Raw genomic sequence first — 22,671 nt, forward strand, 5'->3', positions numbered from 1 at the left:
TATAATGGTGAGTAAAAAAAAAAAGAGAAAGGGCTGGGCGCGGTGGCTCAAGCCTGTAATCCCAGCACTTTGGGAGGCCGAGGAGGGCAGATCACGAGGTCAGGAGATCAAGACCATCCTGTCCAACATGGTGAAACCCCGTCTTCACTAAAAATACAAAAATTAGCCAGGCGTGGTGGTGGGCACCTGTAGTGCCACTACTCAGGAGGCTGAGGCAGGAGAATTGCTTGAACCTGGGAGGCGGAGGTTGCAGTGAGCCAAGACCATGCCACTGCACTCCAGCCTAGCGACAGAGTAAGACTGTCTCAAAAAAAAAAAAAAAAAAAAAAAGAGAGAAAGAAAGAAAATGAAAATAAAGACAAGACTGGGATAAAACATTTGCAAATCATATATTTGATAAATAAAGGATTTGTATCCAGAATATGTAAAACTTTCTTACAATTCATTAATAAGACATGTGAACCAATTTAAAAATGGGCAAGAATTGAATAGATATTTCACTAAAGATATACAAACGGTTTACAATCACATGAAAAGATGCTCAAAATCATTAGTTGTCAGAGAAATGCAAATGAACCACAATGAAATGCCACTTTGCATCCACTAGAATGGCTACAATAAAACAGAAAAGTGCAAGTGCTGACAAGAATGTGGAGGAACCTGAACCATTATACATTGCTGGTGGAAATGTAAAGAGGGACAGCCACTTTGGAAAAGCTTGGCAAGTTCTTAAAAAGTTAAACCTAAACCTACTATATGATCCCAGCAGTTTCACTCCTAGGATCTACCCAAGAGGAATGAAAATATATGTCTAACAAAGACTTATACATGAATGTTCATAGCCGTATTATTCATAATAGCCCCAAATTGGAAACAATCTAAACATTCATAAATCGGTGAATGAACAAAATATGGTATAGACATACAGTGGAATACAATTTAAAAACAATAAAAGGAACTATTGGTACATTCTACAAAATGAATGAACTTCTAAATTATTCTAAAGTAGGAAGCCAGAGACAGAAGGCCACATATTATATGATTCCACTTATGTGAAATGTCCAGAATAGGAAAATCTATAGAGACAAAATAAAATAGTGGTTGCCTGATGATGCAGGTGAAAAGGGGAACTAACTGCAAAAGGGATTAACTGAGTGATTAAAATATTTTAAAACAAGATGGTGATAATGGTTGCACAGCTCTGTACACTTACTAAAAGTCATTGAGTTGGACACTTAAAATGAATGAACTTTAAGGTATGTAAACTATGACTCAATGAAACTATTAAAAAATCAGTGATGTAAAAAGGAGGAAGACAAGGGGAGCATGATTAGGTTACATTTGAATGTGGATATACCTGATTGTCCCTAAATTCTTCAAGAAGCTATTGTTCAGCCTCTTCTTCATGCCCAATGCTGTGTCTACAGTAATGGAGAGTCTCACAGAGCTCACCACGTAGCAGGTAAAACAGGCAAACAGGTCACTGCATGGCAGAATATGGCCAAGGGCCAGCACAGCAGGTGGAGGAGCGCCACGCTGACCAGAGACGTTTTCATGAAGGTAACATCTAAACTGAGATCCTGAAGACCGTTGCTGGGCAGCTGAGAGGAACTGTCAGTATCTCAGTGACATTCTATGTCATGCTATGAAGTTTAGGTTTTATGAACTGCAGAACTAAGCTGGGCATGGTGGCTCACACCTGTAATCTCAACACTTAGGGAGGCCAAGGCGGGCGGATTGCTTGAAGCTAGGCATTCAAGACCAGCCTGGGCAACATAGTGAGACCGCTTCTCTACAAAAAATAAAAAAAAATAGCCAGGCATGATGGTGCATACCTGCTGTCTCAGCAACTCAGGAGGCTGAGGTGGGAGGATCGCTTGAGCCCAGGAGTTCAAGGCTGCAGTAAGCAATGTTGTGTACTGCTATATTATTGTGAGTAGCTTAATAAAAAGCAGCAGTGCTGGACTTTGGGGTGAAATGGAGTGGGCTCTGCTGTTGGTCATGAGGGGGAAAGGAGTCCAAATAACAAAAACAAAGAAAGAAAGAAAAAAGAAATGGAAAGTCAAGCAGATGAGTCCAGTTTGACTTAGCAGTCCACTCTTCACCCATGGGGCTCTTTGGCTCTGGTCAAGGGGGCATAGGTTACATGGAAAGGGCTGCTACTACTTTACAAGCAACTGGCCTTTCTCCCAGAGGGCAGAGTTCCCAGACAGTCTGGCTATCTCTTTCAGCATGAAGGCACCTGCTTCTTCACTCTTCCCCTTGCTGCCCAGTCTGCTTTTCCAAGGTCTATGACTTTTGGGAGGAATGCTGCTCCCTTCATAGGTGGAAGACACTGCTGTCCTTAGGCAGACTGGACTCTGAGTGTGGAGATCTGGTCTCAATTTCTCACAATACCACTGGTTAGCTGGAGTCAGGTCAATTACTTGGCCATTCTGAGGCAGTTTCCTTATGCTAAAATGTTACCTGCTCCATGGGGATTACTGAGGACCACGTGAGATTCAACTGATAATAGTGTTTATATGTAAGACATGTCCTGGTGGGGTGTGTGTGGGAGTGAAATGCCTTCCAAAAACTTGAAAAAATAAAGTTGCCATCCAAGAGTCCAATGGACAAGACTGATCACAAGCTGACTTTTGGAAAAGTGTGACTGAAGAGTTTCCCAACAGGCAAAACCACACTAACCACAGTGTAATCTTGGAAGGGCAGATCTGGAAGGCGGCTGTATTTGGGGAAGTGAAACTGAAGATGGGAGTATAGTTCTCACACTGAAGAGCATGCAAATCACCAAGGAAACTTGCTCACGCCAGAATGCCGAGCTGCACCCCAGCCCTAGGGAACCTGTCTCTAGAGAGGGACTTAGAAACGGATCTGTGGTTTAAACATTTTCCAGTGACTTTTATGTGCACCAAAGTTAAAGCACCTCTCGCCTAGAGTATAAAAAAGGAACTGGAGATGCTGATTCCAGGCAGTCAACAGGCAGCCACATTCCACTGGGGAACTTTGGAGTTTTAGGGCAGTGAATGGAGAAAAGGGGAAATCCGAGAGTAGGGGCGATCTGGACAGGCACCAATATGCAGTCCCAATGTGCAAATGAAGTCTTTGCATATTTTTCACCAGAAGTGACTCTCATAAAATAAATCTCTCCAAAGACTACTTTTGCTGTACATCTGGCTTTTCCCTTATTTTCACAGAAATATTCCCACTTTGTCCAATATATTTTTTTCAGTGAATCACAATTAAAAAACAAACATGTACTTCTAATAGCTGGGAAATAAACCAAGAAAGGACAAGAGCTATTAGGAGTGTTCTCTTTATTTCTCTTTGGTTTCTTAACACAAAAGACATGCATTCTATAAATAAAAGGAACTAAGATTTTCTGGGAAACCATAAATTGGGAGGAATTCCCATAGTCACACCTCTGTGGTCAAGAGAACGGTCTTCAGCTCCCATCTGGCTGTAATCTCTGATGAAATCCAGAAGAGAAGGCCTGTGTGTTATCCATGAAGGTGAAACACTCAAGGACAGTGAATGCCACAGTCCTCTGCTCAGAGCTGGGCTAGGCCCCAAGGCCCACTGAGCACAATGTCTACCCTATCTCCTTGTTACATCCTTTTCACAATATCCTTGGGTGATGCTTCTTTCATGGGGCTATTGGAAAGGCTCCAACACCAAAGAGCCAGACCAGCCATTTACGAATAGCCATTCACCATCAGACTGAGGAACCTACTGGGAGAGTGTGAATATGTTGGTGTTTGCTGACTTGTGCTCAGAGCCCAGATCAAAACACTGGCTTGATCTTACTTTGAAACATTGACCTCAGGTGCAGCAGTGTAAATTCTACACCAGGAGGTGGGATTGGACTCAGGAAGACCACTACAAGAGCAGCAGGCCATGGTAGAAAATGACCTACCATACCCAGTGGCAAAATCTGGGCCAGTATCCTAAGGACCCACTCAGTAGCCCACAGACCGATTCTTAATACCTTCACAATCTAGGCTTGTTGGTGCTACTTCAAATTCACAAAAGAAAGGGGCTTATAATAAGACAAGCACTGATACACTCCTAACAGGAAATGCACACCCCACCCGCCTTCCGAGTCTACCCCTATAGGCAAACCAGGAAGGAGGGAGAAATGTTGGAGCTCTACCATGAGCCCAGGTTAAACGACATCCGATATCAGATTGTTGAGACGTTAAAAATAAAAATATCATTTTCAAGTGCTTGTAGCAGAGGCCTAGCTCCTAAGTTGTAGGTAACAAAGGTACTTCCCTCTGAATACATGGCGATTGCACACACTGGTAAACCTGACGGTCCTGGGGTGGGGGAGACACCCCAGGCTCCACATTGTGCCTTTCTGAACAGGCTTCCAGGCCACCCCAGACAGGCAGCAAAGGACAGGAAACCAAGCAGGTGGAGACTGGAGCCCTAAGACTCAGTCTTGGGTTACAGGAATTGCATCTTCTTTTAGTCTCTACTGGAAGAATTTTAGAAAACCAATTTTGGCAGCAGCAGTTGAAGGACAGCCCCACTGCCCAGTGCACTGGCAAGAGAAAATGTCCTCCTCTTTGAGTCCCGCTGTGCTACATTAGGTCCCATCCAGGGAGAAGGAGGAAGCAGTATGAAATCTTTCCAAAAGGTAAAGGTCGTTTGCCAAGATTAGAGGAAGAAATATAAAATCTGTTCTTTGCAGCAGCAAGATTCTTTCGGCCTTTAGTTCTTTATGTCATAAAAGCCAGCTGTGCTTGAATGTAAAGGTCCACCTTGCTGGTCAGTTTGCCCAGGGCTGGAGGGAGGCCAGACTCTTGGGATTGGCAAGTGGATGGAGGAGCAGTGGAATGGCAGGGCAGACAAGGTTACCAGACCAAGCCAGCCCACAGCTGGTAGAAGGAAGCCCCTGGTTAGGTTCTAGAGGTGCATATGGTCAACGTGCCCCAGAAGCATCACAATGAGGGAAATCATCCAAGAATGAGATCGATGGGCAAGTGAGAATCTGGCCAGACCTGCTGTTTCCTGCTGGTCAAAAAAGGAAGGAATGTTAGTGAGAGTGGGGAATCTGAATGAGCGCCATGGTGGCAGTAGGAGGTAATCACAGGGGCGTCTGGAGCCCCCAGCCACAGCTAGGAGCCCCCACCAAGAAGAGTGGCAGTAATTCGGCAGATAGCTAACTCTCTACGCCTATGATTTTAAAAGTCCTCTGATGGTGGGTGTGAAGACAAACCCCATGAGCACCTTACTACAGGCCCAGTCAAGAGTGTACTGATTCCACACACACTGGGGCTCAGAGGGAACCACCAGCTCAATGCGAGGCCTCAGGACCCTGGGATCCGAATGTGGGGTGGATACCGCCCTTCTCCAGTTAGACGGTTTTCCGTTTAAACACAGATTTGCCGTTAGTGTCTTTTATGCTTTTTTCTTCCTGCAAAATTTGTTCACATAAAAAAAATTATTTTTCTTTCCAGTTTCTTTCAAGTGTTTCTTTGTTTAAATTTCCTTCAGTTTCTTTCAAGTATCTTTTTTTCCCTTCTGTTCTCCTGGACAGATGGAAAAGGCCTCGCTGAAATCCCAAAATTAGACATGGGGAAAACTTCTCTTCTCCCTGCTTACCCAGCAGTGAGGACAGAATCCTTGGTGCCCCACTGTGGAAGAAGGAATGTGCCTGTGTGCAGCCCTCCACTGCTGTGGCCACACCATCTCAGGCAGGGAGAACGCTTGGGTCTGTCCTTTCGTCCCCAGCTACATCCCAGTTTCCAGCAGGCTTGGACACTGCAGCCTCCCCATGGCAAATTGGCCAGAACTCGGCTGGAGAACAAGCAGGCGAAGGGGAGCATCAGATGGAAGGCCTTCTGTGAACAGCTGGCCCACAGAGAGGCGGTGGGTAGGAGGAGCTGGGCCTGGATGGAGCCTGTGTTCATGTGGACCAGAAAATAGTTCCATGTCACCAGCTGCGGGATCCAGAGGAGCTTGTGTTCCGTGCTGTGCATCTTGATGACCCAGGCTTGAAGGTCACAAGGGTGGCACAGTGGGGGAGGGCTTAAGCACCTGGAAAAACTGTACCTCCAGCGAGCTCGCGTTTCGCCATCTCTTCTGGTCCACTGCCTCTCCTGAGGGACTGTTGCTGGAAGGAAGCGCCTATGTCTGTACCAGATCCCTGCCCCACCACATCCCATCCTCTGCCTTAGATGGTGAGGAGAGGGATGCAGCCCACACCGACCCCTCCCTCATGGCACGCCATGGGGGCCATGAATGTCCAGCGGTCTGTCTCTGGGTCATACATCTCCACTGAGCTTAGGTTTGACTGTCCGTCATAGCCCCCAACAGCGTAGAGGCGCCCACAGCTGGCCACCAGGGAGACCCGGCTCCGGCGCGTGTGCATGGGGACAATTAGGCACCACTGGTCTGCCACAGAGCTGTACATCTCGGCAATGCTGAGGAAGCCAGAGCCATCGTAGCCCCCGCAGACAAACATCTTGCTCCCCAGGGAGGCGGCTCCGTGCCGGCAGCGCTTGTTGAGCATGCCAGCTGCAGGGTGCCAGGTGGCGGTGTGGTGGTTGTAGTGTTCCACCTGCAGTGGGGAGAGAGGCACAGGTACAGGACAGTCAGAGGCAAAGCTCAGTCCATGGAGTGACCGTGCAGGGCACAGCAGCCCCCCATGATGTCAAACTCCTGTGGGAGGCATGGAGATGAGGAGCTCTGCCAGTATTCCCTCTGCTGCAGGCCTGCTCTTTGGTGTATGGGGACAGGGAGAGGTCACCTCACCTAACCCTTTCTGTTTGCATCTAAGGAAACAAAAAGGATGTGCCCAAGGATGCAATGCTAGGTAGTGACAGAACCTGTATGAGAGCTGGGTCTCCTGTAATCTCCAGGGCTCTCCACTGCAGCACTGACTGACTATGAAATGACTAGTAAATGGCTGTTGAGCCTTTTTTACAGAATAAATACAATTTCAAACAAATTATCCAAAAGAATACAACTGTTTGCAAATTTACACTTGGTCTATAATTGAACTTACTTTGGGCAGGAATCTCACAGTTCTATGTAGTTTTCAACAGACAGTAGAACAGGGTGGTGGCTGCAGATATGACTACCCTTTACCCTTCTTTTGTGTACACTGGCTCATTCTCTAGAAGTTCAGAATTTCAGAAGATGCAGTGGATAGCCTGAAACCTCACTAGATGATACTTTATTCAGCTATGGCAAGGCTGAAGTTTTTTCAAATAATGATCTTCTAAAATAAATCTCAAAGACAGAAGAAGTAGGTGCCCTTATTTCAGGGGGAGCCCAGACTCACACTGCTGAAGATCTGCAAACCATCATGGCCGCCTGACACATATATCCTGCCCTCAAAGACTGTAACCCCAGCAGCACTGCGATTCGAGCTCATCGAGGTCACCACTGTCCACCTTCAGGAAAGAGTCAAAATAGGAGGGGAAGCATGAGATTCAGGGTTCTTGTTCCCTCAAGACAGCCTAGCAGGGTTCAGGTGAACTGTGCTGGCCATCTCTCCACCTCTTATCACCTCTCCCACCACCTCTCTGACAGTTCTCCCTGGCTGCCGCCTCTCACCTAAGCTGCAAACCCACAGCCCATCTTCTCTGCTCATCTCCATGGCTGCTCAGAATCATTGTGTCTCACACAAGACCTCTTTCTCCTACAGTTCTGCTCCTCCCTGCACTCCCTGCCTTGTTAAGCAGACCACCAGCTCTCTAGCTGCTGTACTTATAAAGCTCAGTGCTATTCTGGCTGCTTCTCCCTCACCATCAACATTCCTGTGGTCCCCCAAGTCCTGGCTGGTTTGCTTCCTAGTCAGTGCTTGTTCCCATCCCCACTACCAGTGTCCTACCCCTGACCTCTCATCTGGACCACTGCAACAGCCTCTTTACAGGCAGCCTGGCTTTCATACCAGTCCCATCCAACCCCACCCAGCCAGAGGGATTGCTCCTCCTGTACCTGCACCATGTCTGTCCAGTGGCTCCTCACTGTCTCCTCTAAGAGAGTCCAGGTTCCTTCATGTGGTTTTTAACTTTTTTTAATTTTTGAGACAGGGTCTCACTCTGTCACCCAGGCTGGAGTGCAGTTGAGCAATCATAGCTCAATGCAGTTCTGACCTCCCAGAATCAAGCAATCTTCCTGCCTCAGCCTTCTCAGTAGCTGGGACTACAGGCTCATGCCACCATGCCTGGCTAATTTTTATCTCTCTCTCTTTTTTTTTTTTTGTAGAGACAGGGTCTATGTTGCCTAGGCTGGCCTCAAACTCCTGGGCTCAAGTTACCTTCCTGCCTCGGCCTCCCAAAGTGTTGGGATTACAGGCATGAGCCACTGTGCCTGGCCCTTCATGTGGTTCTTCACCTCTTGGTCCTCATCCACCCTTCAGCTTCACCCCACACCACATGCCACCCACCCTGCTCCATCTCCCATCCACACGCTGTGCTCTAGCCCATGAGAGGATCATTGCTGTTCTCGATTACAGTGAACACTTTCTTATTGCAGCCTCGCTCCTTGTTGTCTCCCTGCCTATGATGAGCAAACACCTCCCATTGGCTATTCATGACAGGTCTCACGTTGGAAGACATCCCTGCTACCCTGTCCCTTCCTGCAACCCTGGGGAAGACGAAGGTTCTCTCTGCTCTGTGCCCAAGAGCTTTTGATACAGGCCTGCAGGGTAGGATGATCATGATGGAACCCATGGCCCAACCACATTGGGTGCTTTAAAGGATCTCAGACACCCAGCTTGCTGTCTGATCCACAGTAGATTGGTTAAGTGAACAGAATACTGGCTTAAAGGCATCCTAATAAGTCCATTCAACTAATTTGTTTATATTTTATTATATAAGATGAGAGGATTCAAATACTGAAATGAAAAACTCAGGCTAACCTTGTCAATGTTTTTCAAAGAGTGTTCCACAAATGAGTCCCACAAGATGGTGACTGGTGTGTATATAAAACCCAAGGTTAAACAGAGTTATTTACTGCAGGGTTTCTTAGAGCCTTTAAAATGTTAATATATCTTATGGAAAGACAAGGACTCTGGCAGTTCAGACATCAACATTTCCCAAGCCTATCTGATCATAGAACTTAAAAACATTTTTTTTTCCAAATCATATCCTACCCACTTTGGAACATGCTGTTCATCTACTTCTTATCCCCTCTTGCCTGTATTTCCATTAAAATGGGCTGATTTAGCTAAGAGGTAAAGACCATTAAATAACTATTTCCAAGCATCTATGTAGACTATTTGTTTTAAAATTTTATTTACTCATTCTTTCACTTAACCAAGGGTTATTAAATATCTAGTATATACCAAGTACTATGGGGCAAAAAGGTAAGACATTCTCTACCCTCGAGAAGCTTAAATTAAAAAAACTACAGTTCTGATTTTTATACTCTCTGTTTATAAGCTCCAGTTGCCTCAAGGGAGCTGGAGTCCTTACTTGTCCGTCTCAGGTGAGTAGGTCTCCACGGAGCTGAGGGAAGAGTTGCCATCATAGCCCCCACAGACGTAGATCTGCCCGTCCAGCACGACTGTCCCCATGGCACTGAAACAGACAGAGCTGTCATCCCAGATAAGCTGCAGCCTTCCTGGAGCAGCCTCTCTTGCTCACTGAGAAACAAACCTACCAATTGCCTCTTTCTGCAATGTAAATCTAAGGTATGTGACTAAGTAAAAGCATAAAACTGAGGTGACAGAAGCTGCCCCATCATTCCTCTTGTGCCCCACCCTTCTACCGCAGGCTGCCTCCCCTCCCTGCTCTTCTCTGTCCTTAATCTTTCTAAAATGCTTACCTTCCACCTCACCATGTGAAGGTCAAATTTACCTTGAAGGCCCAACTCAACTTCCACTCTCCTCTTCCTCCCCTTTGTAAGAATTACTCTTTCCCGCCCCCCACACTCCCTGAGTGGCTTATTACAGCAGTTGTTACAATCATTCATTCATCCATCAGATCTGTAACAGCTGGGGTTTAGAGTGGTAAGCAAGCCAAAGTTCCAGCCCACAAAGCACTTATGTTCTGACATTACAGGCTATGAGGAATCTATCTGCCACTTTCGTGTGTGTGGAATTTTTAATCAGAGCCTTGCTCTGTTACTCAGGCTAGAGTGCAGTGGTACCATCATAGCTCACTGTGCCTTGAACTCCTGCGCTCAATCAATCTTCCTGCACTTCAGCCTCCCAAGTAGCTGGGATTACAGGTGTGCACCACCACACCCAGCTAATTTTTTTTTTTTTGAGACAGGGTCTTGCTATGTTGCCCAGGCTGGTCTCAAACTTCTGTCCTCAAGCTGTCCTCTTGTCTCAGCCTCCCAAAGTGCTGGGATTATAAGAGTGAGCCAGCACACCCAGCCAATCTATCTGCCACCTCTTAATAAGTGAGGAGCTCCTGGAAGACAGGAAAGGGTCTTCATCTGTGTGACCCTCACAGTGATAAGTATGATGTCCTGTATGTAACAGGCACTGAATGTATGTTTGTTGTGTTACTTCTGCTTTTTCCCACTCAATTCACAGATGTTGTTTTCATCATGTGCATGGCCTCTAATTTATCGTAGTGGCTGATGCCACAGCTCCTGTTTGCCATGCATTTACTACATGTGTTAGGTACTCTACATTTGCTATTTTCTTTTTTTTTTTTGAGATGAGGTCTTGCTCTGTCATCAGGCTGGAGTGCAGTAGCACAATGATGGTTCACAGCAGTCTTGACCTCCCGGGTTCAAGGGATTCTCCCACCTCAGACTCCCCAGTAGCTGGGACTACAGGCGAACGGCACCATGCCTGGCTAATTTTTTTTTTGTATAGACAGGGGTCTCACTATGTTGCCCAGGCTGGTCTTAAACTCCTGGGCTCCAGCAATCCTCCCGCCTTAGCCTCCCAAAGTGCTGGGATTACAGGTGTGAGCCACTGTGCATGGCCCACTTGCTATTTTCAGCCCTTAGCACATCCTGCAAGGAAGGAAACAGCACCATAATCACTGTACAGACAGGCAGCCATAGCTTGGGGAGGCTGAGGTCTCTCAAGACTGCCCAGAGAGAGGCCTGCCTCAGATTTAAATGAGACAAGTCCAACTCCCCAACTCCTTACATGCCAAGCTCTCCTAATATCAAAGACCCAGGGGTCTGGTGTAATCATGTAATCTTCCCTTGTACACAACGCCTTATACGGAATTCAGCACGAATGCCAAGCTGCCCAATTCACTATTTTCAAATGTGATGCTGGTGAAGATTAAAAATGAATCTAGGTTTCTAACAAACAGGAAAATAAAACATACCAGGCTTAATGCTACCTTTTTTTTTTTGAGACGGCGTCTCACTCTGTCAACCAGGCTGGAATGCAGTGGCACGATCTTAGCTCACTGCAACCCCCGCCTCCCCAGTTTAAGCAATTCTCCCTGCCTTAGCCTCCCAAGTAGCTGGGATTACAGGCGCCTGCCACCATGCCTGGCTAATATTTGTATTTTTAGTAAAGACAGGGTTTCACCACATTGGCCAGGCTGCTCTCAAACTCCTGACCTTAGGTGATCCGCCCTCCTCGGCCTCACAAAGTGCTGGGATTATAGGCGTGAGCCACCATGCCTGGCTTGCTGCTACCTTTTAAATGTACATAGTAATCAAACTGATCCACAGAATGTCCCTTTCAGGGACATGATAACAGACCCCCTGAACCAGCCCGAAAGAGGAGAGGGACTTGCCTTAGGCAAGTACCGTGGGAAGATCACAAATTTACTAGACATGATCACTATCCTTCTGGATACAGACACAAAACAAACATAAAAATTACATAACAAAACAGGTGTTGAACAATATGAAAATGAATTAAGAGGTGCCCCAAAACTGCATGAGATTAACTATCAACTAGGTGGTAAAGGCGAGTGTGAAGAGAAGGAGAAAATGCTGATCAGCATGGACTGGAAAAGTTCAGTGTTAAGAAAGTTCTATGGGATGGCGTAGAACACTGGGGGAGATAGGAAGGAAGGATGGCAGGATGTCACTAACTGGCAGGACAGACAGCTGTGTGGGATGTCAGAAGAGAAGTGACTAGGAACGTTTTAAGGTAGCCTGTAATTTAAAAGGGATGTAGTGGAACTGGGCCCACACTAATAACAGGATATTAACCACAGTGAAGGAAAGGAATACCCAGAGAACTTTCCTCCAAGACAGCACTCTAAACCCAGTAACATCAAAGCAAGGAAGTGGTCCAGAGCAGACACACAAGGAAGGACAGCTGACTGCAGTCAAAGCAAAAAAGCTACTCATGGTTGGGGACATGGAGCAATGAGTCACTCAAACATAGGAAGCTGCAAAGTATCCAAGGAGCAAAAGTGGGGATGGTGGGAGGAAAGGACTCTCAACGTGTTCTTGGGAGGGGCAGATCTTACGTAGTTCTTTCTTCCCAAAGGAACCTACTCTGATGCTTTGTGAACTGGTCTCACCAGTACAAAGGCAGATCCCTCCCAGCTCACATCCACATGCGAACGCTGCTGGATGTGGAACAACATTAGGCATATGTCAAGGAAGCTCAATGTGTAAAAGCAATCAGTGCAGAGCTGTCCTGGGTAATGGGCAAGGGGGCCCTGGGCAGCTTTCCTCTCCCCTCCTTGGGCTGTGCCAGCCTTTCAGCTGCCCACACATGTGATGACTCCATCACGTGTCTGACATAATGAAACATGCCACCTGTCACCTCAGCATTAAGAAGGGCTAAACACAGGCACTGGGATGTCTTCTAATCCCACTTCTTATTCAGGCAATATAAGCAGAGAAGTGGAGGGAGCAGGTAGCTAGAATGTACTGAGTGACTTATCAACTTGGCCCACCTTGCAAATACCTATGTGCTCCTGTCTGGGAGAATGTGTGTGACCTAAATAAAAGAACATCGCTTTGGTTCGTATTCTCCCCAGGTAGTGGAAGTGCACGTGTGAGGGGAGTCCTGGGGAAGGAAGGTATACAGAAAAACACCTTGGATTTCCTTTTATCACTAATAAAGGTAAATCCTCCTTATTCTTCAAGTTTCAACTTTAATCCCACCTCTTCCCTGAAATCTTCCAGAAGTTCCAGTCCAGTTTCTCTCCCTCTTCGAATCTTCCATAATACACATTTCCAGTCCTTATCTGGCACTTAAAATAACAACACAACTTCCACATGTCCACGTCTGGTCTCCCCAAGTTCCCCAAAGGACAAGGCGGGTATTTTACTTTTAAGCAGATGGGGGCTCGCTCCCAGGAGGTACTGGCAGTGGCTGGCCTGGCTGCAGGAAACTCCCAGGCCAAAGCTTGTATTTTACTCTACTGTGTGCCCCTGCTCATCTAGCATGGCGCTCCCCAGGTGCTCAGTGTGTATGTTCGGGCTGCACGTGGCTTCCAGAATACCTTCTCTTGCTATTCATGCTCCCCACTCTGGTCCATGTGTCTGTCTCCGGGTTGTAGGCCTCCACAGTGCTCAGCCGTAGCTGGCCATCATATCCTCCGATGGCATAGAGAAGCCCGTTCACCACAGCCACGCCAACGCGGCTGCGGGCTGTTGTCATGGGATGGCATCTCTCCCAGCGATTGGCGATGGGGTCGAACACTTCCACCACATTCAGGGAATCACCTGCATAAAAATTTGCTACTCAAATTAAAACAAATGAGACCACTTGTTTAGATCACAGCTATTGGGCATTGATTTTATGGAACATTTGACTCAATTCTATTAGCTCTTCCCACAGAATTACTCAAGGCACAAGGGCCCACTAAGAAATTTCAGCCATGATCACCTCAAACCTAATTCTTTAAGGAAAATCAGAATCAGACAGGAGGTATTTATTTTTTAGAGAGGGTAGTTTTCAGTTACAATCAGGTACTCCACCTGCTTAAAGCCAAAGGTATAGGCGAATCGATACAATATTTCCTCCAGGCAGGAGGCATGCCAGAGGGACGGGCATGCGCTCCAGTGCTTTCATTTGCTAGTGGGTGACCCAAGGCAAGGGGCTTTGTGTCCCCACCCTCTGCTTCACATGTGAAATGGAGATAATCTTTATGAATTAAATGATATAACAGGTAAAGCACCTAGCATGGTTCTAGAATATACTTAGTGCTCAATAAATACTCATAGTAGCAAGGAATGATCATTCCAGCCCTACCTTTTTCATCAGGTTTTTGTGATGATCAAATAAAATAACCCCCTCTTCCTGTGGTATGCTGCTATGGGGCACTTAGCATTTCATTTGCACGCTGCTCCAGCGTGCACTGAGTTGAGGACTTACCTGTTCCAGGCCCTATGATTAACAAGCAGCAGCTAGTAACCAACTCTCATTAACCTTCAATTAAAAACAAAACTGGGCCAGGTGCGGTGGTTCACACCTATAATCCCAGCACTTTGGGAGGCCAAGGTGGGCAGATCACTTGAGGTCAGGAACTCAAAACCAGCCTGGCCAACATGGTGAAACCCCATCTCTACTAAAAATACAAAAATTAGCTGGGCGTGGTAGCATGTGCTTGTAGTCTCAGCTACTCGGGAGGCTAAGGCGGGAGAATTGCTTGAACCCGGGAGGCAGAGGTTGCAGCGAGCTGAGATTGCGCCACTGCACTCCAGCCTGAGTGACAAGAGTGACACTCCATCTCAAAAAAATTAAAAACAATAAAAAATAAAAACAAAACTGCCTGGGAGTGCCCACCAACTCCCCCCAAGTTGGGAGGCCATGCAGCTTTCTGAAAACCTTACTTTTAATTCAAAAACTGCCAATAACCCACAGACTGTAAAGCATGTGTGTGTTTCACAGGGGGTGGGGCTGAAGAGTAAAAAGTATTATTGACAGTGGTAGACCCTGTGTATTTGGATAATCTTTCTCTTGGGGACATTCTCAGTCTAACCCCAGAGATCCATATGACCAAATGTGAATAGCCTGGTATGGAATTGGGTCTCTGACTGTATCCTACCAGGGCTGATAGGATGCTATACCATAGCCAATGTGATATTAGGGCAAAAGTGCTGGCTCAGGAATCAGAACACCCAAGTTCTAGTCCTTGCTCTGCCAAAAACAATTGTATGAACATAGTGAAAGTTCTGTGGGGCTCAATTTCCTCACTTGTCAGGTAAGCAGGCTAGGCCTCAAAGATTTCTAGAAGGTCTCTTTAGCACTAATATTCTGATTCAATGGCATGAATATGTGACATGCTCTAACTGTAGAGCAACTGTATAAAACCAAGAGGAGCAAGGGTGGTGACAGCACAAAACAGAGAAACCAGAAGGGCCAGCCTAGTTTGTTTGGTGCTTCCTCATCCATGGAGTCCAAGATGAGGGTCTATAAAGGGGAGCCGCAAGGTACCTGCTGAGTTGAGGCCCCCTACGGCGTAGATAAGCCCAGCGATGGACGTGCAGCAGCGTGGCCGGGTTCTGAAAGCTGGCAGGTGGGGCCGGCGCTCTGGCATGAGGTGGTAGTCCTTTGCTTCATCTACCAGGTCCCTGGAATAAGGTGGAAGATGCTAGAACAGGAGGTATCCCCCTGATTTAGTCCCCGTTTACATCTCTGAGCCTGGCTCCCCACTGCCAACTGCAGGGGAAACCTGGGAGGAGAAGCCTTCTGGAAGGTCTGGTCTCAAAGAAACCAGGTGAGTTCTGGGAAAATCATACATGGCTACTGAGATATACTCAAAATCAAAGGGGCAAGACAAGCAAAGACCACCTCAGCTAGTGTACAGATTAGGCATGAGAAAAACAAGGTAGTGGCCAAAATGGCTGGACCTGGGAGTTTAGACAAGCAGCATGCACCCTGTTGCCACTCAGACCTAGCCCTTCCTTTCCATCCCTACGATGGCACTGTGGCTTGCAACCTGCAATTAATCACCACTCACCTCCACAGTGGCAGCTCCTGACACATTTCCCTGCCTCTGGCCTGCCCCTCCATTCCACTTCCACACTAGAGTTCAAGCTAAGAACCTTCAATAGCCACCCACTGCCGACAGAATAAAGTCCAAACTCCTCAACAGCACCCTTGAGACCGCTGGTCACTGGGCCCTAGCTACCTCCAGACACAACTCCACCCCATCCTGACACACACCTTCACACCACCTGCCATGGACAGACACTTACTTCCTCCTGAACCAGCTGATCCCAACCAGGAGTTGGAAAATGAAAGAAAGCTGAATATGTGTAAAGTTTTTATCAGCAAAGGAGAAAAAAATATTTCAGGGTTGTGAATTTGACAAGCAATCTGGAGGAGAATGAACATTTTTCTCTGCTGTTCTACTTTTACAGCAATCATCCTATAGGGCCTGCCATCTTCTGAACTGTTTGGGTAACTCTGCTGTGCCATGTTGTCATTGATTTGCTCTGGGTAAAAGTTTCATGTGTTGGTAAGCACGTCTGCCCCTTGCCCATCATCGTAGATGTAAAGCCTATACCTGCCAGAGGCCCCCCATGCCCACGACACTGACTAATATTTACTTAAGAGGGCAATGAGCCCCAGGAAGTCCCATTTGCACCACTGAGTGAGCTGCTGGTGTGGACAGGGTCAGAGCAGGCAGTAAAGATGGTTGCACATTCATAAATAGCTCAGTGGGGAAAGATGCTGGAAAATCCTCAGATAACTCAGCAGGGGAAAGCCCTTTCTGCTTTGATGCTCCCACATGGCACATCTCTCTGCCCAAGGCATAAGATTCGGGCTCTTCACACTTCCTGTTCCAGCTTCTAGACAAAGGGCAGACCAATCTGTGTGCCATGAATTAGACTGATCACTGTAAATGCTTTCTTTCCAGAACTGGAACAGGTGGCCAACTCCTCTTCCCTGCTTAGACCTTTGGCAGTGTCCTGTGCAGGTCCACCCTCACTCACCTGCATTTGTGGCAGCAACGCACCAGGTCATCCTGCTGTACTCTGTCTGAAAGGAACTGGGGCCGACAGAGGGGCAGGCGGATATTGGACAGCAGCTCAGGCAGGTAGGGACCCCTCTGCTCCCGGTCGTATCTGACCCAGGCCAATGCAGCTTCAAAGACCTGTCATGAGAGTGGATGCTCTGGCAGCAAATCCTCCCATCAGGGGCCACACCCCAGGCCTCCAATCTCAATGCCTCCACTTCCTATACTGAAGCAGTCCCTTGGGCCCATCAATCTTTTCTCCTACTCGTCTCTGAAATCCCTGATTTCTCTCTACTTCCTAGGCTACTAGAACAGCTTCCTGAATTTCATTATGATTATGATTTCCTAGTGAAAAATCATCAATGGCATCTTATTACTTTCTGTCAAAACAAAATGCCTGTTTCCCTTCCCGCTGCCCCTGTACCCCTGCTCCCTCTAAACTCCCTCCATCACCCTCTCTGTACTCCAGCGAGGCTGGGCTGGTTCTCCTGTTTACATTGTCCCCCCTCATCTAAAATGCCCTCTCATCTCCTCCTCTTCATCTAAACCCACTCCCCTATTTTTAAGGCCTGGCTCTAGATCCATGTTCTCCAAGGAGCCTTTCTCAATGGCTCCAACCACAAGGATATCTCCCTCTAAAGCCCTATAGCCCTTATGAAATGTATCACTCAAATAAATGTGAGCTGCCCCCCGCCCCCCGTCATATTAATTAGTTTAAGAGCTAGGGACAGGACACCTAGTTTTTGGAATGAGGCTTTTTCCTCGAAATCACAGTGTCTATGCTGCCAAGCCCAAGGTCCACTTTTCTCCCAGGCTCCTATCAAGCCCACTTCACCTCTCTAGCATCCCCCTTTCCTAGAGGAAAGAGGAAAATAAATCATACCTTTTAATCCCTCCTCAAATTTCTTTTTTCTTTTCTTTCTTTCTTTTTTTTTTTTTTGGAGATAGGGTCTTGCCCCATCGCCCAGGCTGGAGTGCAGTGGCGCAATCTCAGCTCACCTCAACCTCTGCCTCCCAGCTCAAGCAATCCTCCCACTTCAGCCCAAGTAGCTGGGATTACAGGCCAGGAGTTTAAGCTGGACCATGCCTGGCTAACTTTTGTGCTTTTAGTAGAGATAGGGTTTTGCCATGTTGCCCAGGCTGGTCTCAAACTCCTGAGCTCAACAAATCTGCCCACCTTGGCCTCCCAAAGTGCTGGGATTACAGGCGTGAGATACTGCTCCCAGCCTTCCTTAAATTTCTAACATTCGTCCCTCATCCTCACTCTCAGGTGAGAAAACAGAAAATCAGAAGACAATGTCAGTAAGAATCTACCTGTCCCCTGTCCCTGGGCGTGTACCCCAGCTCTCCCTCCTGCTACTGTGGATATGGATGGCTTGTGCTCCTATCAAAGACGCACACCCTTATGCCCTAGACTGTCCTCACTTATTCCAGAACATCATTCCAACAACTGCTCTCCCATTTCTCCAACATTATCAATTCTTCCCTCTCTTCTGGAAAACTCCCACCAGCAGTCAAATATGCTGTAATTTCTCTCACCTTTAAAAAATAAAAAAGGCCAGGCCTGGCACAGTGGCTCACGCCTGTAATCCCAGCACTTTGGGAGGCCGAGGCGGGCAGATCATCTGAGGTCGGGAGTTCGAGAACAGCCCGGCCAACATAGTGAAACCCCGTCTCTACTAAAAATACAAAAATTAGCCAGGCATGATGGCACGCACCTGTAATCCCAGCTACTTGGGAAGCTGAGGCAGGAGAAATGCTTGAACCTGGGAGGCTGAGGCTGCAGTGAGCTGAGATTGTACCATCGCACTCCAGCCTGGGTGACAGAGTGAGACTCTGTCTCACCACAAAAAAAAAAAAAAGGCCTGGCATGATGGCTCACGCCTATAATCCCAGCACTTTGGGAGGCCAAGGTGAGAGGATCATGTGAGGCCAGAGTTCAAGAACAGCCTGGCCAACATGGTGAAACCCCATCTCTACTAAAAATATAAAAATTAGCCAGGCATGGTAGAGGGCACCTGTAATCCCAGCTACTTGGGAGGCTGAAGCAGGAGAATCGCTTGAACCCGGGAGGCAGAGGTACAGTGAGCTGAGATTGTTGCCGCTGCACTCCAGCCTGCCTGGGCGTCGGAGCAAGACTCTTTCTCAAAAACAAACAAACAAACAAAAAACCCCTCTTGATTTCACAGACCGCTCCCACAGCCGCCCCAATGTTCTGCTCTTCCTTAAAACAAGATTCTTTCAAAAAGTTATCTATACTAGGCCGGGCACAGTGGCTCACGCCTGTAAACCCAGCACTTTGGGAGGCTGAGATGGGCGGGTCACTTGAGGTCAGGAATTTGAGACCAGCCTCGCCAACATGGTGAAACCCCATCTCTACTGAAAGTATAAAAATTAGCCTGGCATGGTGGTGCATGCCTGTAATCCCAGCTACTCAGGAGGTTGATGCAGGAGAATTGCTTGAACCTGCGAGATGGAGGTTGCAGTGAGCCAAGATCGCACCACTGCACTCCAGCTTGGGTGACAGAATGAGACTCTGTCTCAAAAAAACAACAAAAAAATTATCTATGCTTGCTGTTTCTGGTTCACAGCAGGATTATTTCTAATAGTAAATATTGGAAATAACCCAAACATGCAAGAATAAGGTGAATAGGTTGATAAAAATCAACAGAATGCTATTTAGACACTAAAATGTATAGAGGCCAGGTGCGGTGGCTCACGCCTATAATCCCAGCACTTTGGGAGGCTGAGGTGGGAGGATCACTTAAGGATAGTAGTTCAAGACTAGCCTGGGCAACATGGTGAAACCTGGTCTCTACAAAAAGTACAAAAATTAGCTGGGTGTGGTGGTATTTGCCTGTAGTTCCAGCTACTCGGGAGGCTGATGTGGGAGGATGAGGCTGCAGTAAGCTATGATCTTGCTACTGCACTCCAGCCTAGGTGACAGAGCAAGATACTGTCTCAAAAAAATAAATAAAACATAGAACGTTTTCATGAAAAATGCATGATACAGTAAAACAAGCCCCATAATATACAACAGCCACATATATGTCATGATCTTAATTTTGTAAAAAAATAAATAAATAAAACAATGATTATAAAGAGCAGCGTCTCACGTCACCTGCACGGACTGCTACCGGGCTCACATACCTGCTCCTCAGATTTGACATTCAGCTCATCCCGAGACACCAGCTCAAGCACGTCTTCCAAGGGCAGGGCCAGGAACTCTTCCGACATGGACACCTCCACAAAGTGCTGGTGGATGAAGCTGTTGGCAGAGTCGTACAGCACAGCACACATCATTGTCTCAGCAAACTGGCGCACACCCAGGCAGTTTTTTGGGTGAAGCCTTTGGCATAAGAAAAGAAAAAAAAAATTAGAGGAAGAAAGGATGTTATCTTTGATCATTCTCGGGCTGGTTCTGGGTAGAGCCACAGAATGAAAACAAATTCTTAACCTCAGCTTTGTTGGAAACTGTACTTCTCTGGGACTCAACTTCTAAAGGTATAAAATTAAGAAGAAAGATTATCCTCAAAGGTCCCTGCCTTTTGGGCCTGGTGCTCTGTGCGTCAGGTGGAATGAGCTCTCTGGGTAGTTCTGTAAAGTAACTGTCAGAAGGTGAGAAGTAACCGTCACAGGAGTGCATGCACTGAAAATCTGCTTGAGACGTTCCACCACTGAAATTCCTGGTTGAGTGTCCAGGACACTATCTCAACTTTGGTCACAAGGAAGGCACTGAAGTCACAGAATTAGAGTTTAAAAAACATAGACAGGGCCGGGCACAGTGGCTCACGCCTGTAATCCCAGCACTTTGGGAGGCCGAGGCGGGCAGATCACGAGGTCAGGATATCAAGACCATCTTGGCTAACACGGTGAAACCCTGTCTCTACTAAAAATACAAAAAATTAGCCGGACGTGGTGGCGGGCACCTGTAGTCCCAGCTACTCGGGAGGCTGAGGCAGGAGAATGGTGTGAATCCAGGAAGCGGAGCTTGCAGTGAGCCGAGACTGCGCCACTGCACTCCAGCCTAGGCGACAGAGCAAGACTCCGTCTCAAAACAAAAACAAAACAACAACAACAAAAAACAACATGGAGAGATGGCTTCTTTAATATGGGAACCCTTATACTTTTTCTTTTTTTTTTTTTTCCTTTTTTTTCTTTTTTGAGACAGGGTCTCACTTTGTCCCCCAGGCTGGAGTGCAGTAGCGTGAACCCGGCTCACATCAGCCTTGACCTCCTGGGCTCAAGCGATCCTCCCGCCTCAGCCCCGCAAGTAGCTGGGACTACAGGTGCCACCATGCCTGGCTAATTTTTGTACTTTTTGTGGTAGAGACAGGGATTCACCATGTTGCCTAGGCAGGTTTGAACTCCTGAACTCTAGCGATCCACCTGCCTCGGCCTCCCAAAGTGCTGGGATTTTTTCTTGTTTTAGATAGAAAGAGACTCCATGGGCCTAATTGTTCAGACAACCAGAAACAACAGCAGCAGCTATCATTTATTTACCATCAGTGAGTCAAGTATTTTGCTAGGCCTTTTATACACATTCTCCAGAATCTTCTTAACCTGTAAAGTAGTAATGCACTCACAGATGGAAAACAGGCTCAGGGAAACCAAAAATGGTGCTCACAGTCCCTCGAGACAAGCAAGTGGAGGTGCTGAGATTGAAATCAGGACTCTTGTGCACATTTCCACGGTAGCCTGGCAGACTTACACTCATCAGGGCTAGAGAAACCCAGGATAAATCCTGGCCTTGATGCTCATGGGGCAACTTGGGTGGGTTATGTTCTTCCAAGTGTCAGTAATTTTCTCACCTGAAAGAAGATGATGACAACAGCTACCTCTTAGGGCTGAGCCATGATGCATGGTACCTGGTATGAAGTTAATGGCCGTCTTAATTTTTTATTATAGTTGTTTTTGTTTTTTGAGATAAGGTCTTATTCTGTCACCTAGGCTGTATAGTGTAGTGGTGCAATTATGGCTCATGATAGCCTTGACCTCTTGAGCTCAAGTGATCCTCCTACCTCAACCTGCCAAGTAGCTGAGACCACACCTGGCTAATTTAAAAAAAAAGTGTTTTTTGGTAGAGACAGCGTCTCCCTATGTTGCCCAGACTGGTCTCAAACTCCTAGGCTCGAGTAATCCTCCTGCCTTGGGCTCCCAAAGTGCTGGGATTACAGGCGTGAGCCACTGTGCCCAGCTTGTTTTTCTTACTACTGTTGCATCTAAGAAAATTCCAAATGAGCCCAGTGCGATTCTAAAATCTTGGTGACAGCAGCAGACCCTGGGGGATTCTTATTTGGCTCCATGACTGATTCTCTGTAGAGATGGTATTGATCAGATTAAAAATTGGCCAGGCTTGCTTTTCTTCATTAGAAAGGTTTATGTCTTTTCCCCGACGTTGAGTTAAGGTTTTAGGCACAGGGTTATATTTATTTAAGCAATATTCACTATTGTCCCCTAGCAGTTGATCCGTTAAGGACTGAATGGGCAAGGTACCTTGGAGCCTGGCTTTATGACTAGTCAAAATTCTACATAGTTATTTCATTCCAGCCTGAGCTTGCTCTGTCCATTGTTTTGGAAACCGATGTGAATTTAAAAGAGCACAGAAACGTAAGCAGACAGCAAGATGTAGGCAAAGTTCATGGCCACTGAGGAATACAGTGCTGAAGGTCAGAATGTCAGCTCAGTCATCTGTCAAATGCCTTTCTCCTAAAGCACTTATAGTGACTGAATGAGACTTGTTAAAGCACTTTACAAATATAAGGCAGATATAAAGATAAACCTTCCCTGGGCCTCTACAGCATGTGCTTCACTATTTCCTACCACTTTGACATCAACCCAAGAGGAGGATTCA

General features: G+C 46.9%; 1 protein-coding gene across 5 annotated transcripts in view; it reads right to left on the reverse strand.

Moving 5' to 3' along the window:
- Window positions 1–3,297: 3,297 nt before the first annotated feature.
- KLHL18 (kelch like family member 18) overlaps window positions 3,298–22,671 on the reverse strand; it is a 62,104-nt gene continuing 42,730 nt past the window's right edge. For 2 of the 5 annotated variants that reach the window (XM_054481909.2, XM_054481913.2), the window contains 7 exons: window positions 19,968–20,166; window positions 16,795–16,955; window positions 15,290–15,426; window positions 13,353–13,590; window positions 9,432–9,551; window positions 7,292–7,403; window positions 3,298–6,565 (listed from right to left, as the gene is read on the reverse strand). In XM_054481909.2, coding sequence (XP_054337884.1) covers window positions 6,179–6,565; window positions 7,292–7,403; window positions 9,432–9,551; window positions 13,353–13,590; window positions 15,290–15,426; window positions 16,795–16,955; window positions 19,968–20,166 — 1,354 coding nt within the window. In that variant the 3' untranslated portion in view covers window positions 3,298–6,178. The remainder of the gene's footprint in view (window positions 6,566–7,291; window positions 7,404–9,431; window positions 9,552–13,352; window positions 13,591–15,289; window positions 15,427–16,794; window positions 16,956–19,967; window positions 20,167–22,671) is intronic. The other 3 variants (XM_054481910.2, XM_054481912.2, XM_054481911.2) reach the window with 3 other exon arrangements.

This window comes from Pongo pygmaeus, chromosome 2 (genome assembly GCF_028885625.2).
Source record: "Pongo pygmaeus isolate AG05252 chromosome 2, NHGRI_mPonPyg2-v2.0_pri, whole genome shotgun sequence".
Taxonomy (NCBI): domain Eukaryota; kingdom Metazoa; phylum Chordata; class Mammalia; order Primates; family Hominidae; genus Pongo; species Pongo pygmaeus.